Raw genomic sequence first — 18,355 nt, forward strand, 5'->3', positions numbered from 1 at the left:
GGCATGGGGTATTGAGGCTGACATTGTGACATCGAAGATTTGCTCAGGTAAAATGGGTCATGCTGAGTGCGCAGGGTAAGTTGATACTGGGAGACTGAGTATAGGAGTAGTAGGTAGGAAGTGGGGACAGTTTGAAAGTTGGAAGTATTTAGAGGTCAGGATGGATGTGACAAAATATAGGGTAGCTTCGGTGCTGGGGAGGAAGTTGGAAGGGAATAGTTTACAACTGGAGATAGTTTCAGCATTGGAGGGGTAGTTTGAAGGTGGAGTTCGCATGAAGGTAGGGGTAGTTTGTTTGAAGGGGTGGCTTTGTTGTAGAAGGTAGTCAGTGGAGATACTCTGACTGTAGGCAGAGTTCTTTGACAATAGGAAGTAGTTTGAGTGGAGGGGTAGTCTAAAAGTATGGGGTAGCGAGAAGATGGGGTAGTTTTGGTGTTGGAGAGGTTGTTTTGTTGCAGTTTGGGTGAAGGAGGTTAGGTTGAAAGGGGGATCATTTGAGCATAGAAGTGCTAGATTGAAGGTAGAAGGGGACAGTGTGAGGGAAGATTCGGATATCTGATGGTTGGGAAAGTTTAAGGGGCAGTATCGGGTAAAAGTGCATTAGCCCAGGCTGTGTATTAGTGCCATTCAAAATTACTTTTAACCACACTGCAAAGCATCTGCACTGCTATACAGCATGGCTACAAAGCATTGCCAAAGCAATAGCCCTCATAAGCAAGACCTTTTGGCTTTGCCAGTTCTTGTTTTTCATTACAGCGTCAGCTCAGCAAAGTAAGTCTGTGCTGAAGTGGATATTTACAGCTGAAGAGTGAATTTGGCAAGCATCACCTGTGTGTTCTTAGTAACACACACAAAAAGAGTGTGGGGCGATATGAAAGTGCAGAGACCTTGGCATTACTCACGTGCTAACGAGAGATGTTTGTGAGGACAGGCACATACCGTGATATCAGGACTCACATTCAATTACTTTGCTTTCTAAACTTTCAGGAATATTGAAACAAGGCACCTTGGGTGCAATTTATTTTAATATTACATTGGGAAACTAAACTGTTATTAGTATACATTGCCACGGTTTCTTCTGCAGATTCCGTGGGTTGTCCCCTCCTAATATACTCTTTCCCCCCACAAAAATATGGAAATATTTCTATAGATTTTTACATCTTTTTTGCGGGCATGGGGCTGTCTGTAGTGACAGGTGCAGGGTCAAGGCTGTCTCTACGATGGGCCACGGGTCAGATCCCCCTTCTGGCCTGGTAAAAACTGAATTTTTCACATTCTACTGCATTCTCTGGCCTGACACTCCAGCTTATTGAAATGCTTTCGGAGCACTGACAGTCTTTAAAAACTCACACTACTATACTGTAGTGACCGTAGGCGACACTGAGTTGGTGTTGAATGCTCTCTGGTGGGAGGAGGAGTAGAAGGGTTACACTGCTCTCTCCTGGGATGGGTGGGGTCAGGGTATGTAGTTCTTCTGCTGCTGGGGCAGTGGATGGCTCCAGTGCTCTCTCCTGGGAGGGGCACGTGGGATGGTTTCTACTGAGCTCTCATGGGGGCTTGGGTGGAGTGAGAAGGCTTCCACTGCAGGGCTGGTACTGCCCCAACTGCAGAATTCAAGTTAGTCTAGTGATCAGGTGCATTGGACTCACCTGTAGTATCTTGAAGGTGCTGCCAGGGGAATCGTGGTCAAACCCAGTTTGGTGGACCGGTCTGCAGACATTGCTGAGGTCACGGACGGGGTAGATAGGGGACAGGGGACAAGGGTCCTGCACAATCTGTGATGTTATGAGTGAGATGTCACAAACAGAGTAGGTAGAACTGATGTAAGTTTTGGGTTTCCTTCTGCTTTTCCTTCAGCGGCGTAGCTAGGTGGGGGCTGCCCGCCCCGGGCGGCAATGTTTTGGGGACGGGGGCAGTCTAGCCCTGGACTGTGTCATGTATGTGCATGTAACTTGCATGATCGAGGTAACTATTAGCGGCAATACTACGTGTCTCTCGGACCTCTTTCAGGTGCTCGCCGTCCTTTTTCCCCAGCACCCCCCCCCCCCCCCCCCCGGGGGGCGGCAATCCGAAGGGTAGCCCCGGGCGCCACAAGCTCTAGCTACGCCTCTGTGCAAGGGTGCATGTGTTAGCTCTAGGTAGCCAAAACGGCGCCTACACAGGTGAAAGGACAGGAATGCGCCATATTGCCTTAAATACTGCGCATTCCTGCCCCTTCCCTGTCACGTACTACAGCACAGCAAGGTGATTTGCTGCACAGCACTGCATGACTTCCCCATAAATGGGCTCTTAGATGTGGTAGCTGTGTGTTTCTCTGGGCATTATCCTGCCCAGTTTTAAATAAAACTGTGGTCATATTCCAGTCATATCCATAAACTGTGTCGTGAGTTTCTTGGACCCTAAAGGGGGGTCGGGTTTTACTCGATGAGGCATTAGGTGCGTTGTATTTTGAAGAGCTGGCTAGGCTGATGAGATTATTTGGCAGTGGGAACATTGTTGATGGAGTGCTGGTTGGGGGCTGTGATTCTGAAGAAGAACATAAGACAGCTGGATGTTCAAGGCACAGGAGCAAGATTTTAGAGTTGACACCTGATGTTATTGTACAAGGTTATTTGGCAATTGAGGAGGTGTTGGTCTTATCGGCACCGGTTTTGGGTGTTTGTAAAACTGCCTGCAGTGGGATGTGGCCCTTATTGCAAATGTGTAGAGTTTCTCTGGAATTGGCAGAGGTGTATGTTCCTGAGGCACTGGATCAGGAAGTTAGATTTCTTAAACAGCGGGTTTGCATGTCAGGTTGGTCCACTCGTCTCAGCAGAATGAGAGTGGGAGCTTTTGGGGTTCTGATGCAGTGGTAGGTGTATTTGTGTTTTTGGGAGCATGGGGGTTGTGGGGTTCAAAAACATGAGGGGGGTGAAGTGCCTACTTTAAATATGTGCTGGGGATAGAAGACAGTGGGTTTCTGTGGGGGCTTGAAAAGACAGAGGGAACGGCCTCCTCTCCATCTTTTCTTTCGAGGCAATATCAGCCCTGTGTAAGTGATACATTCCTATCAAAACCCTTCTTCAGGGCATATTTACTAGGAAGTGGCAGACAGCAGCGTTGTGGCTTAACGCCGCGTTCCGCCACTTCCAAAATGCAAGGCTTAATTGTATTTACAAGAATACGGTGCAGCCCTGCGCTTCCCGCTGCGCTGGTGCTACGCTTAGCAGCCTAACACCAACGCAGGCACCCTTGCACCATGGTGCAAGGGTGCCTGTGTTGTAGGGGAAGATTGTTAATGTGCTGGAAGGTCCCCCTTCCTGCACATTAACAATCTTTAAATGGCGTTCTGTAACTCAAAACATAATTATTTTTTATTGATTGTTTATGTGCAGGAAGAGTCACCTTCCTGCACATAAACAATCATTGGCCTTTTGCTGTTTCTATGTGTGCTGCACAATGCAGCACAGATAGAAACAGCAAAAACGAGGAGAAATGAATTTCTCCTCGTTGCACCTGTTTAATACGAAGTTTTCCCTGGTCTAAATTTTGGTACTGCCCTATATTTACGCCACCCTTGTAAATGTGGGGCGGTCTCAAAATCAATGGGTTTTGTGGTGGAACGCCCACCACAACACCCGCCTTTCATGCTAAGTATAGCGTGAAAGGGGACCTTATTTACAAGGCAGCGTTAAGTAGCTTATAAGCCCATAGCCCCAAAGGAAGGTCACTAAAATTGACGTTCCTGTGGCGATAGAGGCTTGTAAATATGCCCCTTTGTGTTAGACACTCCAATAAAGAGATGACCACTAAATAGCTTGGGCGATGGGTCACAAGGGAGGTTTGCGCTGCCGGTGGAGCCAGGCTGAGCCATGCAGGGAAGGAAAGGGCTGGTAGAACTGACAAATCTTCTAACCCTGGAAACGAAACAGCCATCCGGAAATTGCCTGAGATAGAGTAGGCCCCGCCCGCCAAAACGCTTCTATGCCGAGTGCTAAATCCCATCGCCGCCGTGACAAGGTAATAAAAGCATAAGTCGAATAAATAAAAAGCCTGAAAAATTAAGCTCAGATTAGACCCTTGAATGTATGTCCTCTGTTTGAAGCTTGACAGCGGAGAGGTGGGCGCTCAAGCAACGCACTAGCAGCCTGACTAGTACATCTCAGACAGTTTTCTGCTGTGGGTGAGGAGGGAGAGACAGACTGTACAGACCCTAAGAGCACGGCCTGCTTGGATCCGAGGACAGATTTTGCCTACCTAATTTACAATTTTACATGGAACATTTTGAAACAATTGCAAATAATTCTGAATTATTTGGAAGACTTTGGGACCGAGTTCATCCTCATTTCGTCTTTTCAAATTATTTTATCTTTGCCTATAATTTGCTTTCTGAGACACAGCTGACTGAGAGAGGGCTTGCTACAACAGAGGCATTAGATTTTGTGATCTCCGAGTGGGAGGCAGGGAGCCTGAGGGCAGTTCCACCAGCTGTTTGTTTCTTCAGCATGCACTAAAGGTGTTTTGGGACTCTTCAGCATAGGCGGGTGTGTTGGGTTTCTAAGGCACCGCTGCATTGTTCGCTTTAGCAGAGACTGCAGAACTTTTTTTCTTTTGAGGTAGGTGGGCTGGAGAGATGGATTTCAGAGGCAGCGTAGAGGGGGTTTGCGAGGAGACTGGTGGGTAATCTGCTGTTCGTGACACCCAGCCTGTAAATGGTTTCTGATATGTGATGTCTGAGTGGATGTTTTTGTTCCTTCTAATCATGCCGCTTTCCTTTACCTCCTGTGTGTGCAGTGCCTACGCCGGAGGAGATGTGCAATCTAACGCCAGAGTCTTCCCCAGAGTGAGTATGCAGGAGTGCCACCCTCAGCCCTACGCCTCTTCCTAGCCACAGCTACACAAACTCTCCCTCAGTCACTCTCACCGCCTCTCTCCCATGTTCTCGCTCCTCATTCGCTTCCTTGTCTCTTCCTTCTTCACTCTTCATCTTTCTACTTGTTTTCTGTCCTTCATCTCTCTCCCTCCCTTGTTCATGGTCACTCACTCCCTCCTGTTTTTGTTTACTGACACCCAGGGTCTTCCTTGTTCCTCGCCAATCACTTTGTCACCCAGTGGTAGGCTATAACCGTCCACATCCCTCCCCCGTACTCTCTTACAGTTTGTCTTTGACTCCCCATCATCTCCCCTCATCTCCCTTCTGTAATGTCCCCACCTCTCCCCCTTCCTCTCTGTGCCCTTGTCCTGAAACAGTAACGCGTTGTTGCCTCCCTGACTCCCTCTTTCTTTCTCTCTCCCGCCTGTCCTTGTATTCCCTGCTCCCTGTAACGTCCATGCACCCCACTAGTCTCTCCCCCTACTATCTCCAGAATCTTTCCCCTCTCCTTCAACCCACCTTCATCTTTCTGCAGTCTCTTTCCACTCTCTTTTTCTTCTCTACTGTGTACTCTTCTCCCATCTCCCGCTACCTCAGCTCGCCTCCCTGTCCGCCACCTCTATTGTCTCTCATGTTCCACACACCTCTTCGTTAGCAAGACTGGTTCTTTCCTCTGCTGTTTCTTTCTCTGTTTTTCTTTCTTGCTTATCCTTACGTCTAGATAATGACAAGCTTGTCTCTACTGTCCCAGTCACCTCTTCATCACGACCTTCCCTTTTCACCCCATCTGCCATCTTTTCTTCACTGAGATCGACCCCGCCTCTCTGCCTTTCTTGTCTCGCTGCACCTGAGCCTTCGGCTAGGGCACCAGGAGGGCAACTTCTACCGAGGGTGCAGGGATATCTGTTGTAACTGAAGACCCTGGCATTACTGGATCCTCTGGCACTGCTTGGCATGTGGTACCCCCACGCCATTCAAATATCAGATGACGTGCCTAACCATCTCTTCCCCAGTACTCCTGCCCCCTCTTCTTTCTACTGGTCCATTCTCCTCTGTAGATATCCTGTATAGTCCTTATGCCCCTCATCACCTAACGTTCGCCCTTTCATTTCCAATTCACCCCATTCCTCTTAGTCCCATTCTCCACATCATCTCTCCTCCCCATCCTTCTCTCGCCTCTATTTGTCAGCCTCCTCCTTTCCCCATCACGCTCCTCTCGTTCTCTCTTCCTAAGGACTGTCCCCAGTTCTATTCTCCTTTCCTCTTTTTCATCTCTTCACTCGCCCAGTCTTTCCTCTTTCCCTCCTCATTTGCTTTTCTCCATCTTCTCACGTTAGCTTTTCCCCATCCCCTCCTTTCTCCACATCTCTTACTTCTCTCTCCTCCACCTCTCCTGTTCTGCATGTCTTCTCTCCCTTTCACTCCTCCTGCACGATTCGTCCTTTCTCTTCTCTGTCGACTCTACCCCTCCCCCATCTCTCCCTCCAAGCTCCAGAATCAGCCTTTGTCTTTTTAGGCAGTAAAAAAATAACCCCCTCCACTCCCCACAGTTTTATGATGTGACTTTAAAGGCTTAATTTGGCCTTCTCCTCTCCAAACCGGTGAAAATAAAAAAAGCCATAAAAGATAATTAACTGTGGAATATCTGCACTGGCTTTGCTGTACGGATTCCAATAAACCAGTGTTCTGCTTCTGCTCGCGTTTTCATTCTGTTTATTTCTCTTGTTATTTTTACATCTTTCTCGGTGTTGTTTTTACTCTATTTAATTTGCATTCGTTTGTTTATCATTTCTTTTCCAACCGACATCTTTATTCCTGTGAACATTACTTTACACAATTTACCTTCATTCTTTGCCTTTCGTCTTCCTTCTTGTTTTAGCTTTTTAAAATTTATAATAACAATAAACCCTCCTGGTCTATTACTTACATTATTCGCCCTTCTTTCCTATTTTCTCTATGCTTCTTTAGTTTATTGTTTTATTTGCTTCCTTCCCAACCTTTCTAATCACTTTTCTTTTTCATTAATTTTATACCGTTTGTTGTTTTTTTTCTTCATGCTACTTACATCTGTGTGGTTCTATCACTTCCCCTTTACTTTACTTTCATCTAATGCCCTTTTGTGCTGCCTTTTCTGCCTCTTTTTGTTTTTATTGATGTATTTCTATTATCTCATTCTTTTTGACTTTCCATGTATCACTCTCCTCCTGCACCCTTTCCTTCCACATTCCCAGTCTATCACCAACGAGGTAAATCCAAAAGTAGACATTCCCACCTCGCTCTATGTTCTCCCTTGTTGATGTGTATAGTGATGTGAAAGTTAACAGATGCTTTAGGACACAATACACATATACTACTGTTTTACTATTAATTCAACGTTATTGTTGAAGAAACCCCTACATAGCACTTTACTCTCCACGGATGTTTTAACCTCTTCCGTGATGCTTATCAAGGAAAATGTTTATCTCACAGAGCCCCCATTCAAATGCAATCATATTATAAAAAGGTATACAAAACAATGCTAATTGTAATTTGTTTCAGTTATCCAAATAAGTACTTTAACACGTAATTTAAAAAAGTAATTATACAAGTCATCTTTCCAAGTCGATGAGCAGCTTCTCAAGTCCTCACTTTTATTACTTAAATTGAAATATATAATTAATCCATCAGTCAATCATTCAACGTTGGCATAAAACATAAATAAAATTAAAACAACCACAATTTGATTATTGTATACCCTCTCCAACAAGATGTAATTAGGATTGCATGACAGTTACCGCCAACCTATGGTATTTTTACAATCACTTTATTCATCAAACTTCATTTTGGCTATTGCTCGAATCACACATCACATTAGCAAATCCAGGACTGGTGAAATGCTTCATTAGCCAACAACTAGCAAATGGGGCATGGCATAACCTCTATGACCTATAATTGTCATATCAAGGGGCCGATTACGATCCTGGAAAAACCCGGTACAAACCGTGGGTCGGAGCTTTTTCTCCGTCCGACTCGTACCGGGTTGTAAAACTTTACAAACATGCAATTACGATTCGTACGGAAACACCATTTCCGTACGAATCGGAAAAAAGACCAACCGACAGAAAAATACATACAAATGTGATCCGGGACACCGCGGACGTGACGTCCGGACGGAGTTAGGCATGTTTTTACGTACCAGCAATTACGATTCGCACCGACTGCAGTCCGGATGGGAAAATTTTTACGGCACCTAAAAAGTGCCGGAAAAGCTAAGTACGCAGCGATGCGAGCTGATTAGGGGGCCCGGTATGCGCCGTACACCCCCCCGCCCCCCGTATGTACGGAGCGTACCCCCGTACCCCCCCACCCCCGTATGTACGGAGCGTACCCCCGTACCCCCCAGCCCCCCGTATGTACGGAGCATACCCCCGTACCCCCAGCCCCCTGTATGTACGGAGCGTACCCCCCAGCCCCCGTATGTACGGAGCGTACCCCCGTACCCCCCAGCCCCCCGTATGCGCTGGGGGTCCGCACCGTACATACGGGGCTGGGGGTATGCTCCGTACATACGGGGGGCTGGGGGGTACGCTCCGTACTTACATGGGGCTGGGGGGTACGGGGGTACGCTCCATACATACGGGGGGCTGGGGGGTACGCTCCGTACATACGGGGGCTGGGGGGTACGGGGGTACGCTCCGTACATACGGGGGGCTGGGGGTACGCTCCGTACATACGGGGGGCTGGGGGGTACGGCGCGCCCATCCGCGGGGGGCTGGGGGTATGGCGCACCCATCCGCGGGGGGGCTGGGGGTACGGCGCAAACATACGGGGGGCGGGGGGGGTACGGCACGTACCGGGCACTTGTTTGGACATCTCCATGGTTGCTATGGGAGTTCGCTCCGGACGGTCTTTTTTCGAAACAGTTGTACAATCGGACGGATGGGACGGATCGTACTTGCGCATTTGGACTTCAGTTTTCCCATTTGTACGTAAAAATGTCCGGGGACGTGTCGGAGACTTTTCCCGACCCGAGGACGTGTGGGGGAATTTTCCCAATGCGATTTGTATGGACTTTTTCCCATACGAATCGTACTTGGCAGTTTGTATGGCGCTTTTACCATTTGTACGGAAAAAAGTCCAGATTCAATTCGGTTGGGGAAATTTTTTCCAGGATCCTAATCGGCACCCAAGTATTTTGGGAGACCCTGGCAAGATTTAGTTTAGGGGCCCCTGTCCGTAACAGCTTTGAATTGTATTACCCCTCATCTGCTACTTCAAACGCCACGATGCCAAACATTATTGAATGATACATCAAAGATTGAGGTGGAGAAATAGACAGATGTGAGATAGAGAAAGGGTTCAATTTCCCGGGGAGGTGGAGGTCCTGGGGAATTTCCCACTTTGCCATGCCTTAAAACGTCTCTGTTACCTATGACTTCATTCTCAAAGTGAAATTTAATAAAAAATAGCCTTACTATCCAAATACCACTATTTGCAGAGTAAATGAATATGAAAATATCACTTAATTGCAACAACCTGTATCAAGCAATTGGGCTTGTGCCCACATACAGAATGCTCTGCACAAAGCAGTCAGTGGCACTTTGGTACGGTCTCAGATGTATAATAAAGTGTGGAAGTACACTCTCCTCTTCACAAAAGTTGAGTTGTTGATGGGACTTAGCTATAGTGTCTATGTACCTCTCTCTTCTTGGCATGAGTAGTGTTCTTGGCAGGCTTACCTACCATGCCTCTCTATCCCTCTCCTCTTGACATGGTTTGAGTTATTGTCTTTAGCCATGTTGTGTCTGTATTCCTCCCCTCTTGACATGAGTTGGGGTCCTGATAGGCCTTAGATATGGTGTCTCTCCACCCCTCTTCTCTTCCTCCCGTTTTACCTGTCCATGAGGTAAGCATAGAAAAAGGCTTGTGTATCTTACCCTTTCTTTTGAAAACATGTCCCGAGAAGTGCAATCGTGTATGCTAACAGAATGCAGACCTGGAAGCATAACAGCCTTGAGTCACCAAATTCAACTCATGCCAAGCAAAATGTTTTGGATAGTGACAGAAGTGGTAAAAGGTGAGCAAATGCTTCCTCCAAACCGTGTTTTTTCTAACCTTTGACTTTATTTCCCACCCTTTCTCCTTCACACAGACTTGCCAAAAAATCTTGGTTTGGGAATTTTATCAACCTGGAGAAAGAAGAGCAGATATTTATAGTGATAAAAGACAAGCCTTTGAGTTCCATCAAAGCTGATATAGTCCATGCCTTCCTCTCGGTAAGCTAAGCCTGGGTATGTATGTTGGGTCTTTTTGTGTGTCACTCTACTTATGTATGCATTGATGTGCGCGCAACACCGTGTGCGTGTGTACATCTATTTATCCCTGAACATGTGTATTTCTGAATTCCTGAACTAGTGTGTATGTGCTTTGCGGGATCTGTTAACACTGTGTCTGCGTAAGTCTTTTCAGTGTCTCTGTGATACTACCACATGATCATGGGTGTCACGTTCATGTGTGTGTGTGTTTACCATTGCATTTCACTTTCTGTACCTGTGAAACATTCAGGCAGATTTATCAACACTTTGCTGCCTGTGCAAAATCACCAACTGTGACGGAAACCAGTGTAAAATATTGATTTTTTTATTTCATTTCCAGCACAAACCTTTTTTTGAAACCGAAAAATTGCCTAATAGCAACTTATAGTAGCACGTTGTACTGCTTTGCATTACTTTGCATCAAGGGGCATACCATGGGTGGGACATTGACACCCCCAATCTACCACCCATGGTTTTTCATTCAAAGCCCTATCTACAACATTGGTAGGTGGGCATTTGCACCAAACCCTTACGCCTCCTTGAGGCAGGTGTTAACTTGGAGAAATGTGTTTATTTCTCCAAACTTTTCAAACTTCACATGTGCAGCACTGTACAGCACACATATATTTGGAAGAGAGGTCCCTTCCTGTACACAACTTGTGCTAGACATGAAATAATGTGAAGTATGTTAAACAAGATGTAGTGTGATTTCATAATATCTGTGATTTTTCTTGTGTGCAATCCCTTGAAAAAAAATTCACAATTTTACAAACCCAAAGTTAAGAGCAGAAAAAGACAGAGGCACCAGTGGGTCATGGGTGTGGTAATGAAAGCAGAGGGGGACATGCATAAGTTTTGACTTTATAAAAAAAAATCACGTCATAACACAGAGATGCGATCCAACAAGTGGTACGAGTAAGCGTGTTTTTGAGTGGGTGGAGAATAAACCACCTTTATATTGTATGTGACTGTAGCTGAAGTTTCACTAACCAAATTTATCTTTCCCATTTATTAAAAAACACAGGTTTAAAAAAAAAATACAAGAGCAAACGAGTTGCAACTCTAAATCAGTGAATTTGGTTTAGCGTAGACTCTACCTGGCATTACTTGGAGTTATCTGGCATTACTCCTGGGAATCTAGGAAAGGAGTTGCAGTTGGGCATCCTCCTGCTCGCATTTGTGAATACTTCGTGCATGGCTCCATGCCCTGTCAAGAAATGCAAACAGCTGGCACTCCTCAAGTCAAAGGGAAGATTGAATCGACATCTTGGCACTGATTCTGCACAAGGGCGACAACCTCTCTTTTAGATTCCTGCCATTTACATATGATTATACATTTCTGTAGTGTCGCCTCTAGCAAGACCTTGATGGAAACCCTTTCCCCTGAGGAAAGAGAACAAAATTGACAGAAAATAAAGCAGATGTATTTAATATTTCTCAACAGTCCATGTGGGGGAATCAGAATAGCATAATGTCCAGGGACGCATGTGACGTTCATGTGCTTGCTGCACTCCAGACATATGGTACCCATATTAACAACAAAGCTGAGTGTCCACAGGGGAGTTTTAGAGAAGTCGGTGTGATTTGACAAAAAACTAAGGGGCATATTTACAAGCCCCTATCGCCACCACAACGTCACTCTGGTGGCGATGGCGGATTTGCCTTTTTTACAAGGCAGGGTTAAGCCACTTAGCCTGGCTTAACGCTGCCTTGTAAATAAGGCCCCCTTTCACGCTGTACTTAGCGTGAAAGGGGACGGCAGTGGGTGTTGCGGTGGGCGTTCCACCACAACACCCATTGATTTTGACGCTGCCCCCTATTGACAAGGGTGGTGTAAATAGGAGGCAGCGCAGAAATGAAGACTGGGGAAATCCTGGTCTTAAGCAGGCGAACCGAGGAGAAATGCTTCATTTCTCCTTGTTTTTGCTGTATCCAGGTGAGCTGCATTGTGCAGCACAGATAGGAACAGCAAATTGCCATTGATTGTTTATGAGCAGGAAGGTGACTCTTCCTGCACATAAACAATCAAAAAACAAATACGGATTGCAACGTCTATGTGTTCTACATTAACAAATTACCATTATATACATAAAATACATAAAACTAAGCAGCAAGTTACAATAAACAATCTTCCCCTCAATGCAGACACCTTCGAACTCTGGTGCAAGGGTGCCTGCGTTGGCACTAGGCTGCTAAGTTTAGCACCAGCGCAGTGGGAAACGCAGGGCTGCACCATTTTGTTGTAAATATGGTGCAGCCCTGCATTTCTGAAGTGGCGGAGCACGGCGTTATGCCAAGGAGGCTAACGCCCTGCTCCGCCACTTTGTTGTAAATATGCCCTTTAGTATCCCACCCGCAAAGTGGTAACTGTATATCCACAGACATCTGCCAGTCCACCGTTTACACTCCTCGAGGCACCTGTCTCACACATAAACGCTTCTCACATATGTGGTGTATTTCAATACACCAGCTATTACAGTGTTTTCAGAAGTGTGTTGTGGGTTGCACTTTTGTTGCAAAAGAAAAACTTTGCATCATTGCTGTAGGCATCACTTATAAGACATAAGACACGTGTAAGACACAAATATAGTTAGAAATTAAGCTATTCATTATGAGCGTATATATATATATGTGTGTACATATATATATATTTATATATATTCACTTAAAAAACCATAGGTTTCACACACGGTATAGTTAGGAATTAGCATTTAAAAAACCTTGCAAATTCACTTAAAAAACCATAGGTTTCACACATGTTATAGTTAGCTGAACATTTCACTCGTAAAAAACCATTGAAATTCCCCCCTTATAGTTAGTTCAGATAACTATAACTCGCGCGACCGCAATCCACTGCTCATGACGTCACATATTACATCACTCATGACATGGTCAGTGGCATCACTCATGACATCACTGATGACATCATCCTTGTGATAGAGTGGCGGTCGCGCGAGTTATAGTTATCTGAACTAACTATAACGGGGGAATTTCAATGGTTTTTTACGAGTGAAATGTCCAGCTAACTATAACATGTGTGAAACCTATGGTTTTTTAAGTGAATTTGCAAGGTTTTTTAAATGCTAATTCCTAACTATAACGTGTGTGAAACCTATGGTTTTTTAAGTGAATTTGTAAGGTTTTTTAAGTGCTAAGTTATGTATGTTTTATTATATTTTATATATATATATATATTTTTTTTAAGGTTTTTCACTGTGCGCGCGGGGTGCGCGCACAGTGCGCGCACCCCGGGTTTTTTTTGAAAAAAAAAAAATGTTTTTTTCACCCTTCGGGGTCCTTCAGGGACCCCCTGACAAAGGCTAGGGGTATTGGAACACTCTACCCTGCCCCCTTTTCACGTTCTCCACCTTTCTTTTTCCCTGTCACACACACAACACACAAAATGGCGGTAGACACTTCCTGATTTCGACCGATTCAAACGTTGACTGACATGAAACCACCAATCAGAATTACGCTCGCGCACGTTAAGTTGTGCGCACTGTGCGCGCACGGTGCGCGCACGGTGCGCGCTTATAGATATTTATGTGCTTTTAACTGCAATTTTCTCAGGAACTACTGAGCAGATTGACTCCATATATGCAAAGGGCACATCCCTGACCTGAGGACTACCTCTTTGCCAAATTTCAAGTAATTCTGTTCAGCCGTTCGGGCTGTACCTTCGACTAAAGGTCCTATGGGAAAATGCATGGGGAAAATGCGTTTTGGGACCCCTCTTTTTTCTCAGCCCCCGCTTGACGAATCACCCCAAGACTTTCAGGGTAGGAGCTGAGCCGAGCGCCCCATTAGTTTTGAAAATTTCGCGAGGATTCGTCAACCGGCGCCAAAGTTATTCAAAATAGAATTTTCAGATTTCCTATGGAAACTCGGTCCTAACTATAGCTATCTACTGGCGACCGCCAGTAGATAATATATATATACATATATATATATTCTGTACTAACGAATAGCAGAGTAATTTGTCTGAATGTCACTTATGGTCCTTCTAATGCACACAGGTAGGCACACATGGCATATGGAGTAATTTGCATGTTTAAATCCTATCCTATTTCTTTGTACCTATCATAGTAGAGAAACTTCGAGGGACCCTGAATAAATGAGTAGGAGGGGAAAGGAGTCAGGGAGTAATCAACAACAAAGAACAGAAGCACAATCCCCCCACTAGTATAATGTAAATAGGCAATAAGTCCATAGATATAAATGTGTGCACAGGCCGAAACAAATTTTTTTATAAAAAGATTATTTGTCTTTCATTTTTCATTTATTTTATAAAAACAATAATACACATAGTAGAATCATATTAATTAATTACATATAAAGAACCAAACATTCTGAATACCATCGGAGTACCATGGGTGATAAAGAAAACATAATCAAATGCCCAACATTAAATACTATACAATACAGTACATGAATCCACTTCATACATATACAAAACACAACACAATGTATTATATATAAGGTACAAAAGGTCAGACAAGAGAAGCGCCGACGCGCGTTTCGGAGATCCCGAAATATTCTGTATATATGAACTCCTTCCTCAGGGTGCAATTGTCATATGCATCTTAGTCACGATATCCAGAAAGTTAATTGGGAGTATAATTTATTATTTCTATTTGTCGGGCTTCAGGTACATAAGCACATAATCGGTCTGTGGAACACAACAAAACATTTCTTATTAGAATGATAGGATAATCCATAACACAACAAGACTAATATAATTGTGACCATGGATACAATCCCCAATGGAAAAAGAAGAAAGAACCGTCACCAAAAAATTGTGTGGAATATAAGATATAATGACAATGAAACATACTGTGTTGAAAAGACCAGAGATGTGAAAAGTGTAAAGAAAAAAATCATAAACATAAAATAATGCCAGAAAAAGTCTCCTACTTAAGGGGAGAGAGATATCTCACCAGGCGTGCTTCTGTTCTTTGTTGTGTTGTACCTATCATATACATGGGTTCAGTGTGTCTCTATTACCAAATGTGTCTCTCATCTCTCTGATTCTCTCTGTAGACTTGACTTTGTTCTATTATCTTTGAGTGTCTCTGCATTCTCAGTCACTCTCTTTTGCCTCCGTCTACCTCTGGCATCTTTCAGTGCCTCTATCACTATAGTAACACTCACGTCTCCCTTGACACTGACCACTTACAATATCTTTGTGTGTCTCTTTTTTTTACAGTGAATGTTTCTTGTCTTAATCTGTCTCTGGGTGCTTCTGTTATCTCTGAGCTGTTGCTACCTGGTGTCTCAGTGACTCTCTTGTCTTTCTCCCTGTTATCTCTAACCAGGGGTCTATGTGTTATACCTACTGCAATACCAGTGTTACAGCAGAACGTCATGACCTAAATAGCGTCTGACAAAAATATTGTGTGATCTTGTTGTCAAACATATCACCCAGTAGGAAGTAACATTTGATAAGCATTATTTGAGATTTAGTCATAAAGCACATAGAATATAAACACATGCACCAATAAATAATACAATGGTAAACTAAATTACAATCAAGTATGAGAACCGAAGCATCGCAGGATACAATATTAAACTGTCTTAAAATATAAAAACATTGAATTTAGTTCCCCTGATAAATGGAAAGTGATTCAATACATACAGGGGGTGAAAGTCAACATAACAAGCTATAAACATATGGCATAATACTTTAAAACAGTGAGACCTTCATTGCTTGCCACAGATACACTGGTAAACAATGGTAATTAAGTGAGGGTCTACTTTTAGGGACCAGGCAAAAAAGGATAATCTTGGGGAAAAAGCAATGTGATTGTGTGCCTTTATAAGTGTGATCAGTTTCTGAGAAAGGAAGAATCATATAAACAACTAATAACACTTGCATTCCTTTAGGACACACCGAACAGTCCTAGCTCTGATGATACATATCCAGCCCAGAAGCGTTGCAACAGCGCATTTGGATCTGAAATCATAATTCTGAGTGCAAAAAAGCTATTTTGGGTGCCAATTAATCTGCATAGTGGTTTAATCCATTTCTGACGAGGAATAACATTACCCGGGTGGGCGAAAAGAACATGGCCAATCGATTCTGTAGCTATCTTGAAGGTTGGATACAAGAGATCACCATTTGGTGCCCATTTATTCGTAAATGTTTTCACAGGAAGGGTGCCAACCCTGGACTGGAAATATAATTTCCTGTTCAGTGAAACAGTAATGGCATCCCAACAGGGCTCCACAAGGCTATTGGATTTGAAATCTTGGAATTTTCCTGTTAGGGATGAGTTGACAACTTATTGTGCCTCTGATTGTCTGACCCACATCCAATAATGTTCTTTTAGCTTAGCTGCTGACAAAGATGTAGCAGATAGAGAATTATCTTACAGAGGTCTAAGGTCGCTGTTTAAGAGTTTTATTTATTTGTTGAAGCCATAATATTGTATTAAATATATCAGCCTCAATTCCATTTCTAGGGCCAATCTATACAGGGTCACTTCAGGGTTGGACTATAACCTTCTCCAAAATAGCAGGGGCCGAAGTCTAGCTTTGTTGGCTACTGACCTTCTGCCCACGTCGAGCATTAGTGGGACCAATGGGGTGCTGGCAACTGGCAACCACAACTCATACAACACAGAGGAAACTGCTTTAGCATTAAAAATTTGTAAAGCTAAGGTAATAGGTTTGTAGTAAGAAGAGGTATGCTCTTTGATTATAGCACCAGCAATCTGATTATGTTTAAGGGACATGAGATCCACCTGAGCCTTCCAGGCTAAGGTCGAAGATAGTGTCGACGTCTACCTTTTACTAGTAGTTTACCGCCCAACTCAAGCCTACCCTTGAAAGTCTTATGTTTATTAAAGATCATAAGCTCAGTTTTTGATGAATTGATCACAAGTCTGCGGGTATTGCCAAATTCTTCAAAGTGGGATAACATTCACTGCAGCCCACTTGGTGTCTTAGATATTAGTAAGGTGTCATCTGCAAATAGTAAAATAGAAATGTTGTTACATGCTAGAGTAGGAGCATCCATGGGGAGACCAAAGAGAGAATGGGCAATATCGTTCAGGAACAGGAAGAATAGAGTGGGAGCCAGCACACAGCCTTGGTATACTCCTTACCGAATGGGGAACTGGTCAGTCAACTCTCCCTGACTTCTTCAGCGTACCTATGCATAATTGTCATTGTGCATTTGAATTATCACAGTCATAAGATGGGAGGGGATACTCTTATCAGAAAGTACCCACCATAGTTTCTTACGTGGAACCAGGTCGTAAGCTGATTTAAGATCAAAAAAGGCGACATACAACAGAAAGCGGAAGACTTAGTCCATAGCGCCTACCTTCCTACAGAATCCCACTTGATAAGGTGATAAAACATTATCTGCAATCCAATCCTGAATCCTGCCCAAGAGTGGACATGCAAAATCCTTCTGAATACAATCGATCAATCTAATTGGCCTATAGTAAAATAGCAGTGATTTGTCTCCCTTTTTTAATATGGGAATGACTTCAGCTCCCTTCCAGGACTCTGGTATAGGAGCTCAACTTACAACAGCGTTAGCCAACAAAAGAATGTACCTTGAACAATTATCCCTATCCTGAAGGAAGACTTCAGCCGGTATACCATCCTGTCCTGGGACCCTGCATCTGGTTGCTGCATCTAGGGCAAGGGTGACATCTGCCAACTCGAAGAAAGTTCAGTGGCCAGAGTCATATCATCTGAACAAGAGGCACTCTCTTCCAGTGAGAGAGCAGGATGACTAGGGGAATTTAGAGCTGAAAAGCGTTCAACTCATGCAGAGGGAGCTCTATAGCTGTGTGGAGTAGACATCCGACCATCCCTTCCTCATTTGACCATGGCCAGAACTTAGTGGAATCTTTGCTTGAGCAGGCCAGTTTTAAATTCCGCCATCTTCCTTCATCCCATTCCCTTTTTCTGCGAAGCTGTGCCAATTTATAAGAGTTCCTTGCTATGCGTATCCGGGGAATATCCATCAATTTCAGTGCGTTTCCATGGGTTGGTAACAGGGGTAGTGAAATGGGATAAAAATGTATTCAAAAAAATTATTGTGAATCCCATCAATAGTATCAACCCCCCCCCCCCCTGGTGCTGGAGGTGCTCTTAGTCATCTCAGCTAGGCACCCTTGCAAGTCAGCGCTAATTGCATCCAAATGGTCAGAAGACTCTAAAAGCTGGCACCATTTAATACGACGGGAGTCGC

General features: G+C 44.2%; 1 protein-coding gene across 7 annotated transcripts in view; it reads left to right on the forward strand.

Moving 5' to 3' along the window:
- BRSK2 (BR serine/threonine kinase 2) overlaps positions 1–18,355 on the forward strand; it is a 672,447-nt gene that overhangs the window by 606,479 nt on the left and 47,613 nt on the right. For all 7 annotated transcript variants that reach the window (XM_085644912.1, XM_085644916.1, XM_085644913.1 and 4 more), the window contains 2 exons: positions 4,774–4,822; positions 9,984–10,107. In XM_085644912.1, coding sequence (XP_085501038.1) covers positions 4,774–4,822; positions 9,984–10,107 — 173 coding nt within the window. The remainder of the gene's footprint in view (positions 1–4,773; positions 4,823–9,983; positions 10,108–18,355) is intronic.

This window comes from Triturus cristatus, chromosome 3_1, assembly GCF_964204655.1.
Source record: "Triturus cristatus chromosome 3_1, aTriCri1.1, whole genome shotgun sequence".
Taxonomy (NCBI): Eukaryota; Metazoa; Chordata; class Amphibia; order Caudata; family Salamandridae; genus Triturus; species Triturus cristatus.